Source organism: Pongo abelii, chromosome 2 (genome assembly GCF_028885655.2).
Source record: "Pongo abelii isolate AG06213 chromosome 2, NHGRI_mPonAbe1-v2.0_pri, whole genome shotgun sequence".
Taxonomy (NCBI): Eukaryota; Metazoa; Chordata; class Mammalia; order Primates; family Hominidae; genus Pongo; species Pongo abelii.
In genome coordinates, this window is record NC_085928.1 from 104,574,631 (window position 1) to 104,594,050 (window position 19,420).

Genomic DNA, 19,420 nt, shown 5'->3' on the forward strand with positions numbered 1-19,420 from the left:
CCAGGGACCCCAGAAGTGGCACCAGCCTGGCCTAGAGGAGATAACCCCAAGCTAGGGAGGAATGTGAAGGGCTCAGTACCCCCTCTGGAGGAAAATTTTGAGGAACCTTGTTTGAGGCGGTCATTTCCTAAGCTAGCCTTCGGTCTGAGCCCCAGCCCCAGCTTCTGGACTTGGACAGTCCCTCCTGTCATCAGCCATGGGTGGCCATGCAGGGCAGCCTCAAGATGGCTGAGGGTTTGGGGATGACGCCAACTCCCTCTCCCACAGCAGGGTCAGGAGGCTCACTGTGGGGAGTGAGGTGGGATAAAGCCCAGCTCCAGACACTGAGAGGCCTGAGTCTGGCTTTCAGATACTGGCCTTAGGATGGTCCTCAGGGCTTGTGAGGGGTGTGGGTCAGGCTTTGGGTCCGTGAGCCTCACTGACAAGGGACAGAGAAATGGCCAAGGACTTCCTTTAAAGCTTCCTCCTGGTGGTTCTGAGCCTCCTCCCTCTGATTAGCACCCAGGCCAGGTGGGATACCTTGGTACCACAGTTCTCCTGTGTCCCCATATCCCAGGCCAGGCCACTAGAGTGATACAACTCATGAAGTGTTTGAGAGTGATTAGACTGAAAAGAAAGCAGAGGCCACACCATGTCACAGGTGACTTTTATAGTTTGGGAAATTTGGTGCCACACAGGAGGGGGTTGACTGTGCCGCCACCCTTACTGGGACTTATGGTTGGGAAAGACTCTGGCCTTGCAGGAGTTGGGTATGGGGTGGGATAGGAGACTTTGCTACCACAGTCTAGGGCCCTCACTGTTTTCACACTGACTACTTGCAAACACACACCTCTGTGTGTTTACTGCTCCTAGCTAGGGGAGCCTGCCTTAGCCCGACTGCCCATCTGGTTTTTCTAAGTTGGTCCTGCCTTTTGGGTCGGGTTCGGGGAGCTGGGCAAAGCCCTGGTTCCCTAGAGACTAATGACTGGCAAGCGATCCTATGCAGCTCCAGGACTCAGGCTTTCCCCCAACTCTCCACTCACCACCCCTTACATTGGGCATAGGAGGCCTCCTCCAGCCCCAGGCTGAGGGCCTAAGGCAGCCGTTGAGAACCTTGGCCAGGGCTAAGCAGGCCAGTGCTCACCAGCACCGCTGCCATCCCGCGCGCGCCTGCTCTCCAGTGGGATTCTGCCCTTAAGGCTCCGCCAGGGTCGGGGCGGGGCCGGTTGGGAGGCCCCGCCCCCAGCCCGCCCCCGGCCCGGGGTGCGAATCCGGTGCCGGCAAGCGGCTGGCGATGCTGGAGGTTCGCTAGCCGAAGCGGCTGCATCTGGCGCCGCGTCTGCCCCGCGTGCTCGGAGCGGATTCTGCCCGCCGTCCCCGGAGCCCTCGGCGCCCCGCTGAGCCCGCGATCACTTCCTCCCTGTGACCAACCGGCGCTGCAGGTGCGGGGCGGGCCGGGCTGGGGGCGCTTCCCGAACGCAGGTTGTGGGGCCTTGGGGGATTGTTTCCCTGGCTCGAGATTCGGGATGCAGAGTGCGCGGGGGCGCAGCGAGGGCTCGAGGTCCTGGCGGGGTCAGAGCGCGCGGGCTTTGCAGATTTGGGGGACGGAGTGCGGGGTCGGGCTAAAGTTCCCCATTACCTCGGACGGCTTGGGGGTTCTGGGGGGAAGCTTCTGCGGCTCGGAATTATGAAAAGATTAACCCTCGAAGATTCGTGGTCCCCCGTGAGGATAGGGGCCGAGAGCTGAGCCGTCCCTCCCCGTTCCCAGAGCCGCCTCCAGCCCCTCCCAACTGTCCCCGGGCCCCTTCCCTCCCGCTTAGCAGTCACTAATTTCCATGACAACGGAGAGTTCTTTATGGGCGACAACCCGGAGGGGGCTGGGCAGGCCTGCCGCGGGGTGGGGGAGGAAGCTCCAAGCCCCTGGGGACCAGCAGCCCCCCAGCCAAAATTCAGCTTCCAAGCCTTCACCTGGGTGCCAGCCGGGGGTCCAGTGCATGGACCCACGTGCATGGTGGGGGTGGGGGCGCACATGTTCCTGCTGGGAAGTGCGGGGCTTGGTGCTCACACGTGTGCTTTCCGCATGTGTGTTGCTGTGCCAGCGGGGGCGAGCCAGCAGCACTTGGGAAAGGGGTCAGGGTGGCACCACGGTGGGGAGCAGGGCCCCTGGCTGGAGGTGGCTGGGATAGTGACAGCGTGAGCTTCTGCCTTCCCCAGCTTGTACTGTCTGGCAGAGACCCTGGGCTCTTGAGCCCCAGCCCCCTCCCCGCATAGCTCTGCCAAATTGCTTTTGTCCGCACCTCCCAGGCAGAGAGCCTGCTCCACCAGGTTCCTTCCTAAGGATCAGGGCCCTCTGTCCCACACTAAAAGCTCAGAGTCTGCAGTAGTCCAGTCCCTGTGCTGTACTCCCCTTACCCCCAAGTCCAGGCTTTGAGCCCCCAGGACTACCTTCAGAGACCTGGTGCCCTCCCCCACCCTCAGAGTTGATTCCTGGCAGCTCCAGCGACTTCTGAGCCTCAGTTTCCTCAACTGGGGAACTGGTGTCTCCACTCAGAGTCAGGTTGGTTTCCAGGGTGGGGAAAGGGTCTCCCTTTTCTAATATTTGGTGTGGACCCTTCAGGTGCCCTCCTAGGCTGGCTGTTCACATATCTCTGATGGCCCTACTCTCCAGCCCCATGCCCTGGCCAGCACTCACAGGCAGGCAAGCAGTCCTCTGCCCTGGGAGAAGGCCAGATTCCATGGTTTCCATTTGGGGAAACTGAGGCATGGGGAGGGGAAGGGCTGTGCAGTTATCCTGTTTCTGGGTTGCTTGTGGTGCCGTTTCTGGCACTCATGGCAGGATCTGCTGTTGGGGGTTGGTGAGAGGGGATTAAGCAGAGCTGTAAGAGGGGCTCTGGGGACCCAAAGCCTGGAAAGGATAACAGATGGGGGAGGGGTTGGCTGGGAGGGTCTAAGTACAGCTGGGCCAACTGAGAAGAGGGACTATAAAGGGAAGCAGCCAGGCATCCGAGCCTCATTTCCATCCCCCTATGCGTCTGCCTTCAACATGTTGGACCTGCTTTACCTAAGCTGCCGTGATGGCAGAGAGATGGGCTGGGAACTGTCCTGACTAGGGGGCTGCAGCAGCTGGCCTCTTCCCCACCAACTTGCTCCAAGGCGCTGGCCTCCTTTTGGCTGTGCCTCCTACGCCAAGTTCAGTGTATGTTTCGGGGTTACAGGAGGGTGCAGTCTCGAAGGTCCCGGTACCATGGATAGCTCCTGGCCCAGGGATTTAGAGCACATTGCCATGGAGGCCTTAGGGCTCTGCTGGGCACCCATCCGCCCCCTTCAGAACTCCTGTCCACCTCCCCTTTCCTGCCCTTTGTGCCTGTGTCCCTTTTACTTTGTCATCTCCTTGCTCCTCTTCCATCACAGGTTCTGTCTTTGTCTGTGTCTCTGCCCCATTCTCTTTTTTCTAAATTCTCTCCATCTCCCCACCTCCCCTTTCTTGATGGGGACCTGGGTCACAGAACCTTGAAGAAGGAGCCAGGCTAAAGTCTCAGGAAATTCTTGAAGAAGGGACCTGACCAACACATCTCCCCTCCCCCTCCCCTTGTTTTAAAACTTCCATCACCATAGCAACCCTTTACTCTAGTGCCTTCCTCTGCATTTCCCCTCCTCCACCCACAGGGAAGCAGAGCCTCCAGTGGATTCTCCTTCAGGGGTTCAGAGATTTGTACCCCAAGTGCTTGGGAGGAGACAGCTGGCCTTTGGCTCTGCCTGCATGTTGAGAGCTAAACTTTCGGGATGTAGCACTGGACTGCATGCCCACCCCCAAGACTGGAGAGACCTCCCCACAATACTCCCTCATTAGATGGGCAAAATTCAGCTGTAGGAAATTCTACCATGATTTAGCTGGAGCCTGAGGCTCAGTCAGGGCAGCCCCTTGACCGGTCCCCTGAAGCAATTGGATGGTGGTCTAGAAGCTTGGCCCTTGTTCCTAACAGACCTTGAGTGAGGTCTTCAGCTCCCCTGGTCCTGTGGGTAACACCTCAGCTGTGAGTTAAGCAGGGCTTGGGCTTCAGCATGTTCATTGCAGCAGGAAACCCAGCCCCAGCCCTTGAGAGAGTAGAGCAGCAGAGAGGAGGGGGTGCCTGCAGGCTGGTGTTCACAGCTGCCACTAAATTAGGAGGTGTTGCCTACAGTTGTTGGGAGGCAGCTGGAGGCCTCTTGGGCCCCTCCTGGCCTCCCTAGATTTACTGCAAGCTCTGGAGTCCCACGTGGCAGGGGACCAAGGTAGCAGGAAACTCTGTTTACGTCTATGAAAGGTAGGGCCTGAACCAGGATGATCTCAGCAGAGGAGGGGACAGGACCCCAATGTGGGGCCTCTGGACCTCTTGGCCTTTGTCTTGTTTGGGCTTTCCCTGGACCAGACTTATCTAAAGATGCAGTAGAGTCCCTGAGGGACCATTTATCACCAGGGCCAACAGAGGACCCCTCAGGATTGCTGGAGGCTCAATTCCCTAAGCCCAGTGGTCAGGCCCTGGGAGCAGGCCGTAACTGGGGAGTGCTTGGCTCTCAGGCTCCATGAGAGCCAGCTGGAGGGCAATGGCGGCACCAGAGCCTGCACTCCCCACAAGCTCCCTTTGGGCAGCCCGTAGTGCATACTGTTCAGTTCCTCTGCAGAGAGTGGAGGGAGCCATGTCTCCAGGGAAACGGCTGTTGTGGAGCTCCCGTGCCCTTCCATGGCCTAAGTGTACCTGAGGAAGAGCTCAGATCCTGTGTTGCTGAGAGGAGAGCTCTCCATTGTTGGGTGTTGGGTCTGGGCCATGGGGGTGAGAAATACAAACCCCTTCCACTTGGCCTCCTCTCTTTCTGAGAGCTGTCCCTTGGCTGTTCCTCCCAGGTCTCCTTTGTTGCAAGCAGGTACCCAGGGCTTGGTGCACACACCCGAAGCCTCCCAGGGAGCAACAGTGGATAGCAGATGGTGGAGTGGGTGTGGGCGGAGGGAACCAAGGTGCTAATTGAAAGCCAGGCCCCTCTTTCTCCTCTCTTTGCCCTGGGGCCAAGTCCGGGGCCCCAAGCCAGTATAGTTAGACTGGGGAGGAGGAGGAGGAGGAGGAGGAGGAGGAGGAGGGGGAGGGGGAGGGGGAGGGGGAGGGGGAGGGGGAGGGGGAGGGGGAGGAGGAGGAGGAGGAGGAGGAGGAGGAGGAGGAGGGACTGGCTGAAATTTGGGCAGCCATAGTAGGGGGCAGGGGAGACAGATCTGTTCCCATCTCAGCCTTGAGGCTTCAGGACATGGCTCCAGGCTGACATTACAGGTGGAGGCCCAGTTTTCTGTGCCTTTCATGGGACAGACCCCTGTGACCAGCCCTGGACCCCAGTGGGCATGAATGCATATGCAGAGCCGAAAGCTGGGGCCAGGATCAGGGACAGGCATGCACAAAACCTCCCACCCACGCCACACTGGCAGAGCTGGGAGCTGTTGGAGTGGGGTGGGGGGTGGGGCATGGAGGTTGTGGAAGGTATCTCAGAAAAGGGCCATTTTGAGTCTGGCCTTGGAGCATCAGGATTGTTTTGGACAATGTGTTGCACAAACCACCTTATAATGTCAGAAATCACAATGAAAGAAGAGATTCAGTTCTGCTCTCAGCACCTCGCTCATGTGGCAGCTGCTCCACAGGAAAGCTAAGGTGGGCAGAGCTCTTGCCAGTGCCCACACTTCCTACCATTGAGTGGACACAGTTGAGCTGGCGAGTCACCTGTTGTTGGACATTTAGGTAGTTGCTGAATTTTTTTTAATGTTATAAATAACTCTGCCGTGACAAATAGGAATCTGACGGGAGGCTTTTGGGGGAAGGGCACTCTTGCCAGAGGGAATGGTGTAAGCAAAGCAACAGAGCTGGGGCACAGGTCCCTCCCAGCCTTCTTGGGAGACTGCAGGCTAAGGTACCACCCTCCTGCCCAGTACACAGCCCTCAGACTGAGATGACTGTTGCAGGCCCCCTCCCGCAGATGTTATGGTGTGAAAATGTGTAACCGGCAATGGTAACTGGCTATGCCTCTGCTCTCAGCTGTGAGGATGGGATTCTGGCCACATGCTTCTCCCCAGTGGAGGAGTGCAGGGTTGTGGCCATGGTGGCAGACATGCAGTCAGTAACAATCTTCAAAGCCTCTCCTTTGCCTCTGTTGTGCCTCACAAGACGGTTTAAACCCTGTCTGGAATAACGCTGATGAAATGAATTTGTATTCCCTGAGCCCAAGCAACCCAGATGAAGGAATGATAGAGTTTGTTCCCTAATTCTGAAGGCAAATCTGAGGGAGAATTTCCAGGGCTGTGACTCCTGGGAATCACAGCCTGGTGGCTAGCTTCTGCCTGGGAGGAAGCAAGTAGCAGCCAGGGTTGGCCATGGGGCTTGTTTGGGTCCTGGTCTTTGACTTTGGCTGTCAGAGTTCATCTTGCCAAGCTGCCTCCTCTGCCTCCTCCCTTCTCCACTACCTTGAGGCTGTGAATGCCTTCAGGTTGGGGAGCATCTAGGTACCCCCAGGCCCTAGCTCAGGCCCTGCACACAGCAAGTGCTAATTGGCATGGAGGGAAAACATGCACAGTCAGCAGAGGCAGAGCAATTTCAGCGCAGCCTCAGTGCAGAGCTTGCTGTAGCCCCAGTGTCACACTGACTGGGTATTATGGAGGCACACCCTGGCGTCAGATCTGTGAAGGTCTAGTCACTAACCCCCCACCCCCACCTTTGAGCATGGGCTATGAGTGCCTTTTCCTTTGGACACTGGAGTCAGCTCACCTAGCACTACAGATGAGGATTGGGCTGTAATTGGCAAGATTGCAGACCTGTGGGACACCGTGCCCCAGGTGGAAAGAGTGCCTAGCGCTCACTGAGCCAGCTGTATCTGTTCTGTTTGGGGGCCTCGCACCTGGACCTGACAGCCCAGGTCCCCTGTGGGCCCCAGTGGGCATGAAAGCATATGCAGAGCCGAAAGCTGGGACCAGGATCAGGCTTGTTTTGCTCTTCCTGACCAGTACACCTGCTTACCTCCTGGCAAATCTTTCCCTACTGAGTCCTAATGCTGCCTCCAAAGCTTTACCTTGCCTCTCCACCCAGATTATCCCTCTGAGGAATCACCCAAGCACTGTGCCTGAGTGCAGTATTTACTAAATTCATCGAAGTCATTATAGTAAAATAGTAAAAATTCGCACAGAAAATTAGTAAACAAAAGATATGTCTGCCCTTTTGACATCCAATTCTTTGCCCAGGAGAGAACTCTTATTTCCTTCAGTATTCTTCCAGAAAAGAGTTTGTGAGGGTACATCAGTATGTAAACTTTAAAAAATTTACTCAAGCCGGGTGTGGTGGCTCACGCCTGTAATCCCAGCACTTTGGGAAGCTGAGGTGGGAGGATCGCTTGAGCCCAGGAGTTCAAGAACAGCCTGGGCAAAATAATGAAATTCTGTATCCACAAAAAAATTTTAAAAAATTAGCCAGTTGTGGTGGTGTGCACCTATGGTCCGTTCCTAGCTACTCAGGAGGCTAAGGTGGGAGGATCGCTTGAGCCCAGGAGGCTGAGGCTGGAATGAGCTGTGATCATGCCACTGCATTCCAGCCTGGGTGACAGAACAGCCGGGCATGGTGTGGGTGCCTGTAATCCCAGCTGCGGTGGGAGGATCGTTTGAGTTCAGGAGCTCTGGGCTGCAGTGCGCTATGCCAGTTGGGTGTCTACACTAAGTTTGGCATTAGTATGGTGACTTCCTGGGAGCTAGAGATCATCAGGTTGCCTAAAGGAGGGGTGAAGCAACCAAGGTCAGAGACGAAGCAGGTCAAAACTCCTGTGCTGATCAGTAGTGGGCTTGTGCCCGTGAATAGCCACTGCACTCCAGCCTGGGCAACATAGTGAGACTTGTCTCTAAAAAAAGAAAGAAAGAAAGAAAAGAAAAGAAATAGGTCTTCCAGAATCCCCCCATGTGTCCTGATTCAATCATAACCCCTCCTTTTCTCTTAGAAGAGACCATTATCCGACTCTGCTTATTTCCTAGCTTTTCTTTATAGCTCTACTGCTGTGTTTGTATCCCCAGTACGGGTTTGTTCTGCCTGTTTGAACTCTCTATCAATAGACTCATACTATATGTATTCTCTTGTGTCTTTTTGCACTTAACACTGTGTAAGAGTCACCAGGTGGTTGGGTATAGCTGTAGCTCCTTTGTTTCCATTGCTATATAATATTCCATTGTGTGACTCTACCACAATACATCCTGTTGGTGGTGGTATTTGGTCTGTTTTCAATTTTTGATGATTATGTATATGGCTACTATGAGCATTGTATGACTATCCTGATGCACAAATGTGTGCACTTCTGTAGGCACGTATTTAGGAGTGCAATTACTGGATCATAGGCTATGTTTGTTTGACTTTAGTGGTTTTACCAAACTGCTTTACAAAGGGGAGTTTGCCCTCTCCTAGCAGTGCTCATGTTCTTCATATATCCACTAACACTTGTTAGCTCTAGACCTTCAGAGATGACTAGCAGGTGGGTGGGTGGTTATAGCCCCCTTCATCTGTAAAACAGCTGGAATTTAAATAAACTGTTTGATAAGCCTTTTTTTTTTTAATGTATAGAATACAAAACTATTCCCTTATATATCAGTTTAATACATTTTTTCATATGTAGGCTGTTGTAGTTCAGGCAGCCAAGCTGAGTAGCTAGATGTCTAGCCAGAAAAGCAGGGGTAGGATCTGAGCCTGCCTATCCTCTAGCCCCTCCTGGTATGGTCTCTGCCCCTAGCTTGGCCTGAGCCAGGTTGGGATCTCCCAAAAGCAGCCCCTATGTTGTGAGGAAGTGGAGAGTAGTACAGCTAAGCCAGACCCCATTGTGCCGGCAGGTTAGAGCCTGGCAATGCCGTTTGGGTGTGTGACTCTGGGCGACAAGAAGAACTATAACCAGCCATCGGAGGTGACTGACAGATATGATTTGGGACAGGTCATCAAGACGTGAGTGCCGGGCCTGTCAGGCAAGGCTGTGTGGGCTGGTGGGCAGGGGCTAGGGAAGTGGGAGTGGAGTGCAGCTGATGCTAAGGCCAGGCCTGAGTGGGTGCCTGTCGGCTGCAGTGAGGAGTTCTGTGAAATCTTCCGGGCCAAGGACAAGACGACAGGCAAGCTGCACACCTGCAAGAAGTTCCAGAAGCGGGACGGCCGCAAGGTGCGGAAAGCTGCCAAGAACGAGATAGGCATCCTCAAGATGTGAGTTTGAGGCCTGAGGTTGGGGCGGGGTGGGAGGCAGCAGGGAAGGGCTTAGAGGGCAAGTGGCCTCAGGCAGTCCCAGCCTCTGGCCAATTAGTCTGCTGTGGCCATTGTGGCGACCACAGCCTCTCCCAGGGGTTCATCCAGCCCTAACTACTGGCTCCCCTCCCTGTCGCCAGGGTGAAGCATCCCAACATCCTACAGCTGGTGGATGTGTTTGTGACCCGCAAGGAGTACTTTATCTTCCTGGAGCTGTGAGTGTGGGTCTGGGGACCCAAGATTCCCCAGCGCCCAGAGCTTTCACCTGTCCCACCCTCTGCAGCTAAGGAAACCCCCTTTCTGGACCCTTGGCGTCCCAGGTCCCTGTGCCTTGCTCAGCCAGCTGCCTGGCGCAGGCAGCTCACCCAAGTGCTCCTGCCCTACCCCCGATTCTGCCCACACCAGGCTCAGGGGCTGGTGTCCCTCAGGGCCACGGGGAGGGAGGTGTTTGACTGGATCCTGGACCAGGGCTACTACTCGGAGCGAGACACAAGCAACGTGGTACGGCAGGTCCTGGAGGCCGTGGCCTATTTGCACTCACTCAAGATCGTGCACAGGAATCTCAAGGTGAGGCCAGAGCCACAGTCAGAGGGCCAGTTGGCAGCTGGGCTGGTACTGGGGTGGACAGCACCTCAGGGCCTTGGTCTAGCCTCCAAGGTCCTCATGGTGTCTTCTGCTCACCCACATGCTATTCTCACACCACAGCTGGAGAACCTGGTTTACTACAACCGGCTGAAGAACTCGAAGATTGTCATCAGTGACTTCCATCTGGCTAAGCTAGAAAATGGCCTCATCAAGGAGCCCTGTGGGACCCCCGAGTATCTGGGCAAGCAGGGGGTGGGGCAGGGGCAGGGGGATAATGGGGGGCAGCCTTCAGGGAGCTGCTCTGGGCAGGGGGAAAATGTGCTCATCTCAGGAAGCTGGTGTGGATGGTACTGGACCTGGCTAGGCCTGATACTGACCAGCAGATGGGCGCTGTGTTTGTAGCCCCAGAGGTGGTAGGCCGGCAGCGGTATGGACGCCCTGTGGACTGCTGGGCCATTGGAGTCATCATGTACATCCTGTGAGTGGACAGATGGACAAGCAGGCTTGCAGTCAGATGGGGTGGGGGCATGTGTCTGTGGCCTTTCTGTGTGACCCTTCCCCCATGCAGGCTTTCAGGCAACCCACCTTTCTACGAGGAGGTGGAAGAAGATGATTATGAGAACCATGATAAGAATCTCTTCCGCAAGATCCTGGCTGGTGACTATGAGTTTGACTCTCCATATTGGGATGATATTTCGCAGGCAGGTGAGGAGGTGCCTTCCCAGCACTTGGTAGAATGCAAGGGAGTGGGGAGGGTGTCCTGCTCTCATCTTCCTCTGTGGTATTCTGCTTCTGTCCCCCGGCCCATTTATCACCTCTAGACATTGAGATGGGGTGCCCATGACTATCCCCTCCTTGGTTTTGTCCACAGCCAAAGACCTGGTCACAAGGCTGATGGAGGTGGAGCAAGACCAGCGGATCACTGCAGAAGAGGCCATCTCTCATGAGTGGTGAGCAGGGTCCAGGGGAGGGTGGGAGAGGCCAGGGTCCCCCTCACACCCAGCAGCCCCATCTTTGAGGCCTAGAAGGGGTGCAGGCACCTAGAGCTCAGGCCAGCCCAGAGGCTCTGCCTGGTAGTCCCTGGATGCCACATAGAAGGGCTGGGCAGAGTCTCCACAAAGGCTCATTCTCTCAGATCCAGACACACTTGCACCCTTTCCAGGATTTCTGGCAATGCTGCTTCTGATAAGAACATCAAGGATGGTGTCTGTGCCCAGATTGAAAAGAACTTTGCCAGGGCCAAGTGGAAGGTAAGGCTTGGATAACTCCCTTCTTGGCTCTATCCCAAGTATTCCTTCTGGCACTCAGTTTCTTGCCTGCATCACACCCCTGCAGCCACACACAAGCTTTTCTCAGGCCATCAGGTGTGGGTGTAGCCACTGTGATTACCTTAATTAGGAGTGCTGAGCAGCTGAGTACTTGGCCCTGGGGTGGATGGAGGTGGCCAGGGGTACTATGGAAAGAGTTTGGTTTGGTCACTGCCAAGCAATGGATCCAGCAAGCCTCACCCTTAGCCTTTCTCCACTGTGCTCCTTTCAGAAGGCTGTCCGAGTGACCACCCTCATGAAACGGCTCCGGGCACCAGAGCAGTCCAGCACGGCTGCAGCCCAGTCGGCCTCAGCCACAGACACTGCCACCCCCGGAGCTGCAGGTGGGGCCACAGCTGCAGCTGCGAGTGGAGCTACCTCAGCCCCTGAGGGTGATGCTGCTCGTGCTGCAAAGAGTGATAATGTGGTCCCCGCAGACCGTAGTGCCACCCCAGCCACAGATGGAAGTGCCACCCCAGCCACTGATGGCAGTGTCACCCCAGCCACCGATGGAAGCATCACTCCAGCCACTGATGGGAGTGTCACCCCAGCCACTGACAGGAGCGCTACTCCAGCCACTGATGGGAGAGCCACACCAGCCACAGAAGAGAGCACTGTGCCCACCACCCAAAGCAGTGCCACACTGGCCACCAAGGCAGCTGCCACCCCTGAGCCGGCTATGGCCCAGCCGGACAGCACAGCCCCAGAGGGCGCCACAGGCCAGGCTCCACCCTCTAGTAAAGGGGAAGAGGCTGCTGGTTATGCCCAGGAGTCTCAAAGGGAGGAGGCCAGCTGAGTAGGCAGCCTGGTGAGGGGGGGCGGGGGATGGGCAGGAGGGTGGGAGAGTGGATGAGGGGCTTCTCACTGTACATAGAGTCACTGGCATGATGCCCTCGCTCCCCCATGCCCCCGCATCCCAGTGGGGCATACCTAGGGGTCACGGGAGAGCAGTCTCGTCTCCTGTGTGTATGTGTGTGAGTGGTGGGCAGGCCAGTGGCAGGGCCGGCCCCAGCCCCTGCATGGATTCCTTGTGGCTTTTCTGTCTTTTGCTAGCTTCACCAGTTTCTGTTCCTTGTGGGATGCTGCTCTAGGGATACTCAGGGGGCTCCTGCTCTCCTTCCCCTTCCCTTCTTGCCTCACCATTCCCCTGGGCAGGCCCTGCAGGTCCCACACTCTCCCAGGCCCTAAACTTGGGCGGCCTTGCCCTGAGAGCTGGTCCTCCAGCGAGGCCCTGTCAGCGGTCTTAGGCTCCTGCACATGAAGGTGTGTGCCTGTGGTGTGTGGGCTGCTCTAGGAGCAGATACAGGCTGGTATAGAGGATGCAGAAAGGTAGGGCAGTATGTTTAAGTACAGACTGGGCACATGGCTAGGGATACTGCTCACTAGCTGTGGGGGTCCTTAGGAGTGGAGAGAATGAGTAGGAGGGCAGAAGCTTCCATTTTTGTCCTTCCTAAGACCCTGTTATTTGTGTTATTTCCTGCCCTTCCGAGTCCTGCAGTGGGCTGCCCCGTACCCTGAACCTCATGAGCCTCTAAGGGAAAGGAGGAACAATTAGGACGTGGCAATGAGACCTGGCAGGGCAGAGTACAAGCCCAGCACCCAGTGTCCCAGCCCTATTGGGTCCTTACCCTGGGCCAAACAGGGAGGGCTGCTATCTCCTTGCTCTTCCTAGATGCCCACCCCCTACAATCTCAGCCCACAAGTCCTCTCCACCCTAGGGGGCTTGCTGCATGGCAATAACCCATAATCTGATTTGGGGGTTTGCCCTTTACAGGGGCAGATTTTCTGCTCAGTTCAACAATGAAATGAAGAGGAACTCCCTCTATTTCTACAGCTCACTTCTATCAGAGGCCCAGGTGCCTCAGAGCCACAGAGTTGCTTTTTCTGGGATGAGGAAGTAGAGTTAAACTCTCCAGTTTCCTGAGGGAGGCTCCTGACAGGTGCCCTTTGTCAGACCCTACCACAGCCTGGACAGGCAGCCACATTGGTCCTCGCCCTTGCTCGGCACTCCGTGGTGGTCCTGCCCTTCTCCCTGCATGCCTGTGGGTCTGCTCTGGTGTGTGAAGGTCGGTGGGTTAACTGTGTGCCTACTGAACCTGGCAAATAAACATCACCCTGCAAAGCCTCTGGCCACCCTCTTGCCTTTGCTTCCTCTGTCCTACTGGGGAGGAGCCCCTGGAAGGCAGTGGGGAGGGGAGAGGCTGGGAGCAGGTTCACAAGTAGTGGCTGGGAATAGTAGTGAACAGTGCCCTGTGGATTTCTTGGGCTGAGAGTGAAGATCATCTTCACCACAGTGTATTCCTCATTGGTGGTGGTGGTGGGGGTCCTCTGGACTCTAGAAATCCATGTGAGCAGTGGGTCTTGGGCTGCATTTGGACCAAGGAATACTCCCTGGGCTGAGAGCTCAAGTAAGGGCTGCTGTTTTTGACTCCTGTTGACCGAGGAGCCTTACTCTTGATTTAGGCATAGAGCTGGAATCTACCTGGGCCAGCCACCACAAGGACAGACCCTGCTCATAGCCAAAGATAGCTTCCCTGAGCTGGGGAGAGGGTGTACGGTGAGCAATGCACAAAGATTCTATGCTGCTCTGTGTCGATTCCTTCTTTCTGTGAACACCTGTGCTTTCCACCTATGCCCCAAATGAAATCTCACTCTGAGTCTATTTCAGCTGGAGCAGATCAGCTTTATACTATGGGGCTATGCACAGGGTTTCTTCTGGGTAGAGGGAGTAACACTGCCACAGATACTAAACCTAAAAACCCAAAAGTTGACTTACTCCAGCCCAGGTGGGCCTGGGTGAACTCACCAGGGATGCTGCTCTCTGGGAGGACCTCAAAGATAACCTCCTCAAAGATAACTTCTCTGATGTGGGAATAATAAAAAGGATTTGTTAGTCTCTAGTCTTTGAAGCATCTGGGCTTCCAAAATTCCAACTCTACTACAGTCCCAAGCATAACTGATCCTCCTGAGAGCTAAGAGCTAAAGTCAGGGTACTGGCCCTAGTGTCTCCAAACTCAAGGATAGTCATGTCTCACTTGGATGAAGCCAAGGTTGGCCTGGGGTGACCTGAGGGACTGGGGCCTATGTGTCCATCTTTCTAGAATCGCCCGGAACTGAGGACTGAGGGTAGAGTATTTTGGTCTATGGGAACTATAGACCATAGCGCATGGTCCAGCCCTGTCCAGAGCCCAAGGGACCCATCGGGACCATTGTTCTATTCCCTTGCGGCTGCGGTTTTCTCTGCCTTGGCCCAGCCTGCCTCGCGCCAGCTCTGGCGTGGGACCACAATGCACTGCCTTGCCCTGGAAAAGGTTCCAGCTGGCAGCCTCGCTGCTCCCCGCCTTGATATAACGCTGCGCTCTCAAGTGGCAAGTCGAGTCCTCCCAGATGACGCCTGAGAAAGACCGCGCTCCGCCCAGGATTCTCTACGGCCTCGGGGCCGCTAAGCCCCGCCCCTAGTTCCGCCCACCCGAGGATTTGTCCACTCCAGGCGAAGTATTCACGCTCCGCCCAAAGTTTTGTGTTGTCACTTCCGGCCCGCTCCAGGAAGTCGTGCTGCGGAGCCAAATTTGAAGCGAGCGGAGGCGCGGGGGCGCGTCTACGAAGCCGGACCTGTAGCAGTTTCTTTGGCTGCCTGGGCCCCTTGAGTCCAGCCATCATGCCTATCCGTGCCCTGTGCACTATCTGCTCCGATTTCTTCGATCACTCCCGCGACGTGGCCGCCATCCACTGCGGCCACACCTTCCACTTGCAGTGGTGAGTGACTGCAGTGTTGGGGCCCGGTGTTTGCCCGGGTACCGCTTCAGGGCCGTGAGGTGTCGGGCCTCCAGGCGGTCCATCCCCGGAATCCAGACAAGTGATGAGAACCTTCCTCCTAGACGAGGCCCCACGGGAGCTTCCCAACCTGGGCAGAAGTGGGTCAGGACAGGCTTTCTGGCAGAGGTGATAGCTGAGCTAAGCCTGAGGGGGACTAAGATGGCTCAGTGAAGATAGATGCTTCCTTGATCACCTATACAAACAGATGTGATTTCAAAACCGTTAGCCTGGGCAAGGGTGAGCTTTCACCACATCAACAAGTCCTTTTATTTCTTCCAGATAGAAACCTGCTAGGCTTCTGGCTACCCAAGAGGGTTTGCTGTGCCTTACTTGATGGTTTGGAATTATTCTACCCAGAGTCATCTCACTGTCCAGACACCCCAATGTATTCGCCATGTCAGCAAACCCGTTTAACATGGGGAAGGCAAGGAGATGCTCCCCTATCCAGGGGTCCTGCTGACCGTGTAGGGCCATCCTGTTGAGTGTACAGCTAGTGGGGAAAGATTCCCCTAGCAGATGTGGACAGGCTGGTTTGGACCTCCTAGCAAAAGAGATAAGGCAGCGTTACCCCTGGGAATGGTGGGTGATAATAATCACAGGGTCTTATGGGGCTAAAGGCCCTAGGAAGCAGAGAGGCAGGCATGACCCTGATGGCTGCTGGCTTACTTGCAAAGCTTTGTTTAGGCCTGTGTTGCTGACAGTCTGAGCCCCATGCTGCGGGAGCCACTGATTTTTGGTTAGACTAGAAATTAAGCTTGCCTCTAAGAGTACTGTACTTTATTTTCTGTTTGCCTACTCTATTTTCTTCTATCCTTTTACTTTATTTATTTATTTTTATTTTATTTTATTTTTGAGATGGAGTCTCGCTCCTGTCGTGTAGGCTGGAGTGCAGTGGTGCGATCTCGGCTCACTGCAACCTCCACCTCCTGGGTTCAAGTGATTCTCCTTCCTCAGCCTCCCAAGTAGCTGACATTACAGGCATGCGCCACCACGCCCAGCTAATTTTTGTGTTTTTAGTAGAGACAGGGTTTCTCTATGTTGGCCAGGCTGGTCTCGAACTCCTGACTTCAGGTGATCCACCCGCCTTGGCCTCCCAAAGTGCTAGGGCCTATCCTTTTACTTTAAACTTTTCTGTGTCCTTGTGTTTTACATGTATCCCTTGAAAACAGCATTTATTTCTTTTTTTATATATTAAAAAGTACTTTAGCTTACCGCAAAGATCTTTATTTTATTTTATTTTGAGACAGGGTCTCACTCTGTTACACAGGCTGCAGTGCAGTGGTGCCATCTCGGCTCACTGCAGCCTCGACCTCCTGGGCTAAGGTGATTCTCCCATCTTAGCCTCCCAGGTAGCTGGGACTACAGGTGCCTGCCACCATGCTTGACTATTTTTTTTTTTGTATTTTTAGTAGAGATGGGGTCTTGCTATGTTGCCCAGGCTGGTCTCGAACCCCTGGACTCAAGCAATCCACCCACCTCTGCCTCCCAAAGTGCTAGGATTACAGGCGTGAACCACCGCACCCAGCCTTGGAAAACAGCATTTAGTTGGACTTTTAAAAATCCAGTCTGATAATCTTTGTATTTAACTGGACCATTTAGTCTACTTAAAATTGTTGCAATTACTGATTAAATGAAGAGTAAATATATTGTCTTTAGTCGATTCTGTTTTGTCTTGCCTATTATATCTTATTCTCTCCTTTCTTGCCTTGGTGGGAATTGGTTAAATATTCTGTATTTCTCCATTTTTCCCTCAGTTAGTTTGGTTGTTATGTACCCCATTTCCATTTATAAGTGGTTATCCTAGAAATTAAGGTATGTATTCTTAACTTACCAATTTCAAGGTTAATCAACACCTTTCTCATTTTTCCAGGCAACTCAAAGAGCTTAGAATACTAACACTGTCTTCCCACTTCTACGTTATTGTTGAATATTTTAATTGTGTGTATGTGTGGTATTTTTTTTTTGTTGGTGTTGTTTTCGAGACAGAGTCCTGCTCTCTTGCCCAAGCTGGTCTGCAGTAGTGCAGTCTCTGCTCACTGCAGCCTTGACCTCCTGGACTCAAGCGATCCTCCTGCCTCAGCCTCACAACTATCTGGGGCTACAGGTGCATGTCACCATGCCCAGCTAATTTTTGTTTTTTGTAGAGACAGGATTTCGCCATGCTGCCCAGGCTGGTTTGAAACTCCTGTACTCAAGTGATCCACCCTCCTTGGCCTGCCAAAGTGCTGGGGTTTACAGTCATGAGCCACCACGACCAGCCAATTGTATGTTTTTAAGTAAAGTTTTTGTTTGGAATAATTTTTTTTTTTGAAACAGGATCGTGCTGTGTCGCCCAGGCTGGAGTTTATAATTGTTTCTTCTTGCAGGATTGAACTTTTTTTAAATGTTCTTCTTTGTCCTTTTTTGTCTCTTGTAACTTTAATTCAAAGTCTATCTTGTCTAATTTTTTTTGAGATGGAGTCTCGTTCTGTGGCCCAGACTGGAGTGCAGTGGCGCAATCTTGGCTCACTGCAACCTCCGCCTCCTGGGTTCACGTGATTCTCCTGCTTCAGCCTCCCGAGTAGCTGGGATTACAGGTGCACACCACTGCGCCTGGCTAATTTTTTTTTGTATTTTTAGTAGAGGCAGGGTTTCACTATGTTGGCCAGACTGGTCTCATACTCCTGACCTCGTGATCCGCCCACCTCGGCCTCCCAAAGTGCTGGGATTACAGGCGTGAGCTACCGTGCCTGGCCTATCTTGTCTAGTTTAAAGTCCATTTTATCTGCTATTAGTATAGCCACTTCAGCTGTCTTTTGGTGACTGCATGGTATATCTTTTTTCATCTGTTTTATTTTATTATTGTTTTTAGAGATAAGGTCTCGCTATGTTAGCCAGGCTGGTCTCAAACTCCTGGCCTAAAGCAGTCCTCCTGCCTTGGCCTTCCAAAGTGCTGGGAATACAGGTGTGAGCCACCACACTCGGCCCTTATCCAACTTCTAGCTTCCGTTGTAGCTACTGAAGTCAGATTTTAGTTTATCAGTTACCCCTTTAAGCATACTTTGGAACTTTATCCTCAGACTCTCATTACCTTTAGAATTTTCTCTGATTTTGGCTTTCTGCAGTTTTAGTATAGTGTATCCAATATGAATTTCTTTTTACCTTTTTCTTTTTTTTTTTTTTTGAGACAGAGTCTTGCTCTGTTGCCCAGGCTGGAGCACAGTGGGGCAATCTCAACTCACTGCAACCTCTACCTCCCTGGTTCAAGCAATTCTCCTGCCTCAGCCTCCTGAGTAGCTGGGACTAAAGGCATGTGTCATCATGCCCGGCTAAATTTTGTACTTGTAGCAGAGACAGGGTTTCACCATGTTGGCCAGGCTGGTCTCGAACTCCTGACCTCAGGTGATCTTCCCACCTTGGTCTCCCAAAGTGCCGGGATTACAGCCATGAGCCACTGTGCCTGGCCGAATTTCTTTTTTACAAATTCTGCTTGGGATTCATTAGATTTCTTTAACGTGTAGAACAATTTCTTTCTTTCTTTTTTTTTTTTTTTTGAGATGGAGTCTTGCTCTGTCACCCAGGCTGGAGTGCAGTGGCGCGATCTTGGCTCACTGCAAGCTCTGCCTCCTGGGTTCACGCCATTCTCCTGCCTCAGCCTCCCGAGTAGCTGGGACTACAGGCGCCCGCCACCACGCCCAGCTAATTTTTTGTATTTTTAGTAGAGATGGGGTTTCACTGTGTTAGTCAGGATGGCCTTGATCTCCTGACCTCGTGATCTGCCTGCCTCGGCCTCCCAAAGTGCTGGGATTACAGGCGTGAGCCACCGCGCCTGGCCGTGTGGAGCAATTTCTTTAATCAGTTCTGGAAAATTATCAGCCATTATCTCTTCATATATTGCCTCTATTCCATTAACTTTTTTATCCTGTATTATTATTTATTTTTGAGGCAGAGTCTCGCTCTGTCACCCAGGCTGGAGTGCAATGGTCCGATCTCGGCTCACTGCAACCTCCACCTCCTGGGTTCAAGCAATTCTCCTGTGTCAACCTCCCGAGTAGCTGGGATTACAGGCGCTCGCCACCGTGCCTGGCTAATTTTTGTATTTTTAGTAGAGATGGGGTTTCACCATGTTGGCCAGGCTGGTCTTGAACTCCTGACCTCGTGATCTGCCTGCCTCGGCCTCCCAAAGTGCTGGGATTACAGGCGCGAGCCACTGCGCCTGGCCTACCTAAAGTCTTTGTGGGCATTTCTTCTGGTTTGTTTTCATAGTGCTTTTTTTTTCTTGTGTATCTGTTTACTTAAAAAAATGTTTTTTTAGCTGAGTGCGGTGGCTCACGACTGTCATCTCAGCACTTTGGGAGGCCGAGGCTGGTGGATCACGAGGTCAGGAGATCGAGACCATCCTGGCTAACATGGTGAAACCCCATCTCTACTAAAAATACAAAAAAATTAGCCGGGCGTGGTGGCGGGCGCCTCTAGTCCCAGCTACTTGGG

General features: G+C 53.7%; 2 protein-coding genes across 5 annotated transcripts in view; both read left to right on the top strand.

Moving 5' to 3' along the window:
• Window positions 1-634: 634 nt before the first annotated feature.
• CAMKV (CaM kinase like vesicle associated) lies at window positions 635-13,257 on the top strand. 2 transcript variants are annotated; one of them, XM_024245397.3, is made up of 12 exons: window positions 635-1,421; window positions 8,846-8,954; window positions 9,072-9,203; window positions 9,383-9,457; window positions 9,671-9,809; window positions 9,948-10,068; window positions 10,230-10,305; window positions 10,396-10,532; window positions 10,699-10,777; window positions 10,990-11,077; window positions 11,367-11,478; window positions 11,572-13,257. In XM_024245397.3, the coding sequence occupies exons 2-12, from the start codon at window positions 8,860-8,862 to the stop codon at window positions 11,928-11,930; spliced, it is 1,413 nt and encodes a 470-aa protein (XP_024101165.1). In that variant the 5' UTR covers window positions 635-1,421; window positions 8,846-8,859; the 3' UTR covers window positions 11,931-13,257. The 2 variants fall into 2 exon arrangements, with proteins under 2 accessions (XP_024101165.1, XP_024101164.1); XM_024245396.3 differs by having other exon boundaries at window positions 11,367-13,257.
• A 101-nt stretch (window positions 13,258-13,358) lies between these two features.
• The window catches only part of TRAIP (TRAF interacting protein), a 29,270-nt gene continuing 23,208 nt past the window's right edge, over window positions 13,359-19,420 (top strand). For all 3 annotated transcript variants that reach the window (XM_024245384.3, XM_024245385.3, XM_024245386.3), the window contains exon 1: window positions 13,359-14,890. In XM_024245384.3, coding sequence (XP_024101152.1) covers window positions 14,793-14,890 — 98 coding nt within the window. In that variant the 5' untranslated portion in view covers window positions 13,359-14,792. The remainder of the gene's footprint in view (window positions 14,891-19,420) is intronic.

What these genes read in the sequence shown, in the direction of transcription:
- CAMKV (XM_024245396.3), top strand. Translation starts at nt 8,860, where the DNA reads ATGCCGTTTGGGTGTGTGACTCTGGGCGACAAGAAGAACTATAACCAG. An exon ending in GGAGTCATCATGTACATCCT is followed by an intron (nt 10,306 to 10,395) that starts GTGAGTGGACAG and finishes TCCCCCATGCAG; the next exon opens with GCTTTCAGGCAACCCACCTT. An exon ending in TTGCCAGGGCCAAGTGGAAG is followed by an intron (nt 11,078 to 11,366) that starts GTAAGGCTTGGA and finishes TGCTCCTTTCAG; the next exon opens with AAGGCTGTCCGAGTGACCAC.